Source organism: Mirounga leonina, unplaced genomic scaffold (genome assembly GCF_011800145.1).
Source record: "Mirounga leonina isolate KUSES-001 unplaced genomic scaffold, KU_Mleo_1.0 Mir_172, whole genome shotgun sequence".
Taxonomy (NCBI): domain Eukaryota; kingdom Metazoa; phylum Chordata; class Mammalia; order Carnivora; family Phocidae; genus Mirounga; species Mirounga leonina.
This window is the reverse complement of record NW_023270442.1, coordinates 11332605-11337649: the sequence shown is the minus strand read 5'-3', so window position 1 is coordinate 11337649 and position 5045 is coordinate 11332605. Positions and strand designations below refer to the sequence as shown.

The 5045-nt window shown below is 40.9% G+C and overlaps 1 protein-coding gene across 1 annotated transcript; it reads left to right on the top strand.

The window, feature by feature from the left end:
* Positions 1–1166: 1166 nt before the first annotated feature.
* On the top strand, positions 1167–4459 carry LOC118018759 (keratin-associated protein 6-1-like). Its single transcript, XM_035017501.1, has 3 exons — positions 1167–1321; positions 2757–2771; positions 4222–4459. Exons 1-3 carry the CDS (start codon positions 1167–1169, stop codon positions 4457–4459), a joined length of 408 nt encoding a protein of 135 aa, XP_034873392.1.
* The last annotated feature ends 586 nt before the right edge of the window (positions 4460–5045 follow it).

The window sequence follows — 5045 nt, the reverse complement described above, 5'->3', positions numbered from 1 at the left end:
AAGCATCTGCCTTTAGCTCAGGTCATGATTTGGGGTCCTGAGATGAGCCCCACATCAGGCTCCCTGCTCAGTGGGGAGCCTGCTTCTCCCTCTCCTACTGCCCCTCCCACCCACTTGTGTTCTCTCTCTGTCTCTCAAATAAATAAAATCTTTAAAAATAGCAACAACAATTCAGTAACATGACAGTAGAAACAATCTCAAATAATCTTTACAAAATACTCTCTTCCCAAAACAGCAGTGTGCCTGGCATTCTTTACACACTGAGTATTGAATGAATGAAAGCCTGAATGAACATATGAAGTGGACTTCCTAATCAAAATGATCTCACATAAAGAGATTTGCTAAAGACAGCCAGGTTCTCAGGGCTGGTACAGCACTCCCTATGTCCAATTCCAGGCCGGACATGAATTCTAGGTGAATGACATCAGACACCTGAGAAGCTTTCTTGTGAAGCTACCAGAAAGCAGACGCCTGGAAAACTCATAGAAGCACCACTTAAAATATGGGTGTGTTCCTCTGTGTTCTGGGGAAACAAGGGCAGACAGCCAGCTCCATGCAGCTCTCAGAATTCAGGTATGTTTTGAATTATTTGGCCTGTGAATTAAAGAGAAGCCAAATTTATTGAGGAGGAAGCAATCAGCTGTGTCACCTGGAAGCTCAGCTTTAAATAGTATGGGAAATATGTAGAGGGACCAAAAAAAAAAAAAAAGAAAGAAAAAACAAATGGAGGAAAATAGCATCACTCCCTTTGGACAGTAACTACACACACCTTTTTATCTTATAATCATCCGTATGCAAAAATGACAGTGAAAGTAAATAAATGTGAAAGCATATCATCTTTGCAAGAAAGATTAAATTTATTGAAAGAAGTACTTAGAGATCAAGGGGAAACTTCTGTTGCATTTTAAAAGATATTCTTTATGATCTTGCACAACGGAACTAGAGAAAGATGATATCTGTACTTCTTTCATAATAGCCTAGATTTAGATTTTTGCTATTTTGAAAAGATGGGATGGGATAAACAAGACCAGCAGCAGAATCCATGTTTCATGGGAGGACAAACCTGGTGGGTCCAGTCGTTCTAGAATTTTCCGGCAGAATCCATATGACCAATATCTTCCATAGCAAGATGGGTGGCAGCAGCCCTATCTGTAGCCACCGTACCCATGACAGCTAGAGTCATAGTCACAGCTGTAGCCACGGCCAAGCGCACCATAGCCTTAGCCCCCATAGCCGCTGCTGTACTAGATCATGGTGTCAGGGAGGATGGTGCAGAAGAGGAAGATACTTCCCTGAGTTTGAATATCACTATCTTCATAAGGTCTTTTATATATCCTTAGTAGTAGGTATGGGAAGTCACAGGCAATGTTGTCCTTATTACAAATTATTTTGCATTAACTATGAACAACGCCAACAGCAAAACTCTCATAGATCTCTTATTTCATTAAGCATAGTGAGGCCTCCATACCCACAACTACTCTGCTGTTGTGTTAAGATTTTCACAGTCAGATCATGTATATTGAACGACAGCTCTCTGACTTGGTTTTTTCACTGGGGGCTCAAATTTAAATTCCATAATGAAATTCTATGAAATCACAGAAACTATGCAAACTGATTCCAATTGTTTTGGGTGTATTAATAACCTCAAATTCATCTGCCCATTGCAGTTGAAAAAGTTACTCTTGTTTAGCTTTGGAAAAATCGAAGTGTTAAGGGGTAAGTTTTATTTAAAGTATGAGATATGTAATATTGCCCAATATTTCTTTTAAAGATAAAACAATTCATTTTATTTTAAATACATAATTCAGGTAACATTTTATTTTATTTTATTGGAGAGAGAGAGCAGAGAGAGAGAGAGAGCATGAGGGGGGGTGAGGGGCAAAGGGAGAGGGAGAAGAAGACTCCCCACTGAACAGGGAGCCCAATGTGGGGCTCGATCCCAGGACCCGAAGATCACGACCTGAGCCGAGGGCAGACTCTTAACCAACCGAGCCATCCAAGCACCCCTCAGGTAACATTTTTTTTTTAAAGATTTTATTTATTTATTTGAGAGAGAGAATGAGATAGAGAGAGCATGAGAGGGGGGAGGGTCAGAGGGAGAAGCAGACTCCCTGCTGAGCAGGGAGCCCGATGTGGGGCTCGATCACTGGACTCCAGGATCATGACCTGAGCTGAAGGCAGTCGCTTAACCAACTGAGCCACCCAGGCGCCCCAAGGTAACATTTTTTAATAAAAAAACTTTACAAGGGTACAAATATGCTTTATTTTCATGTTTTACCAAATTCTATCTTGAGTCACCATTTCCACTAGATGGTAAAACATTTATTCTTGTCCCTTCCAGGTAAATGACAAAGTTCAATGACATTCTAGTGTGCAGAATGAAAGCTCAATTGAATTAAAGGTTTCACCACTCCTGCTTCTCCTGAGGTGGAGTCCAATGTGCAGACGGATGCTAATGATTGGAAGGGAGGACCTGCACCTGTCCTGCGCTGACACGTGTGGCTGCAGAGGGCAAATTGCCATTTCCCATTAACCAAAAATCTCCCCTGGTCAATGCATTACCTGCCATTCAGTGCATGGCTCTACAGCCAGAAAAATTTTTCATTGTGCTTGGGAAAATAATGAGTCTGAACTCAAATCCATCTGGGTAGGCACCAATTGTTATATTCTCTACCTGCTTGTGTTATGTTTGTTGGGTCACTCACGGGACTTGCTCCTTCTCAGGAAAATGAGAGTGTGCTTTTCTCTACTTTTAGATGCACAACCATAAGGTAAGTTTTCTCTTTCCTTCAGCTGCAATGACCCACGACCCCTAAATGAGGACTTAACCATGTCTGAGTTCTCCTGTTCAACTCATCCACTCTCCACTAAAGCTTAGATCCAGGGACACAGGGGATGAAATAAATAATAATAATAATAGCAAAGATTATTCTACTCCCTACTATGTGCCAGACACTGTTGTAAGTGCTTGACACATACTAGCTAATTTGACCTTCGAAATTGTCTTGTGGGGTAGGTGTTATTATTCCTAACTCATTTGCAGACAGAACAACTGAAGCACGCTGTGAGAGTGGTCACAAAGCTACAAGTGATAGAAGTAAGATTTGAACCCAGAGAGCTGATTTCAGAAATTGTGTTCATATCTATTATGCTCTGCTGACTCCTACGAAGTCATCTTACTAAGAATATAAGATTAGAGGGTTATTTCACTTGATCATTGAGTTACGCTCTGCGCTGTATTGCACTAAGACAAAAAAAGCAAAAACAAAACAAAACAAAACAAAAAACTGGCCATTAGTGACATGTTTCTCATAGTCCAAGATACTTTACCAAGACTTCATTGTTTGTTGGTGAAAATCTATTAGTGCCATGAAAGATAACCCTGCCAGTATTATTATTTTAAATAAAGAAATGTCTCTATATTAATCTTTGAGTTAAAACACAAATATTACAAATATGTCAAATTTTAAAGAAAATTCTTTCATGAAAACGCAATTTCATAAAGGAAATAAAATCTCATTTCTATTTTCTGGCTATAGATTCAGGACATAAATTTGAAACCATGAAAAAACATTGATGGTTTAAAAACAGTCATAAAAGAAAATATTAATGTAAGTGAGAAAGAAAAGCCCAGTTTTCTCAGGCCAGGTGTTCCAGAATTTCAAACTACTGGCTTTTTATTAATAGACTCATGAAATTGAGTGATACCTTTTAGCTTTTCCTAGAAAGCCACTTCTCATGTGAAAATAAGGAAAATCTCTAAAGGGGAAAAAAAATGAGTTTGGAACAGAAAAGAAGAGATGGAGAATCTCAAGTTAAGGCAGATTATTATGACCTGTTGAATGCCAGCCAAACGAAGACTGGTTGTTTGGTTGTTTGGAGGTTAGAATGTCTACTACAAATGCTATTTCTTGTCATAAAGACTGGTTACAAATTGCTAACGTGAAGACCTTATAAAAGTAGGGTTTTGAAGCTGGGACAACTGATTCTTATTAATGACTCACAAATGATTCAATGTGGCTAAACAATAGCAAATGTCATTGCCCCCAAAGCCGTACCCTAAAACCAGGAGTCAACAAGTTACTCACAGAGCTCTTGCAAATTAACCAATGGGATGACTTGTGTGATGGATCCCACCCACATGGAGGGTATATAAAAGGTCTCTGCAGGCGGCAGTTGTCCACACTGAAGTGACACTTCTCCTCTCCTTCTCTACACAAGCAAAACCTCAACAACCAACACCATGTGTGGCAGCTACTACTACGGAGGCTCTGGCTATGGAGGCTGCAGCTACGGAGGCTGTGGCTATGGAGGCCAGGGCTGTGGCTATGGCTCCAGCTATGGCTGTGGCTTCCGCAAACTGGGCTGTGGCTACGGATACGGCTCTGGCTGTGGCTACGGATACGGCTCCCGCTCTCTCTGTGGCTCTGGATGCGGCTCTGGCTTTGGCTGCTACTAACTGAGGTCACCTTGGGAGACTCTCACCCTCCGCACCTGCACGTGGGACTCCCCAGGTCTGAGCCCCACACGCTCTGAGCCTGTCCCTTGGGTGATGATACCCTGCGTGATGAAAGTCTAGCAGGGTCTGTTGTTGCCCACAACCTAACCTACAGATTCCCTGAATTAACGCAGGAAGTGGGAGGTGGTGAAATTCACCTGTGACCCCCACAGTTCTGCTTTCATCAGGATGATGGTGTCGGAGCAACTGCCTCGATGATCTCATGCTGGAGCTTGTTTCTGTGTTGACCTAATAAACTTGTTCAATCCCAACGGCAGCCCTGGTTTTATGTCAGTCATTTGATGCCTAGGATTAACTTTTTTTTATTTCTGTTTTCAAGAAAGCTAACAATTACTTTATTTGGGAGATATTTTTCTCTTATTATTTTAGGTCAGTTGTCTTGGAAAAATAATTTTTTTCTTATAAACTTCAGTTTCCTTCTCCTCTGATACTGAGGGAATAATGTCTTATGCTAGGTAACTGTTAACACTGAATCAACTATTACTTATATGTCAGGTTAAGCATTGCCTGACAAATAGTACATGAT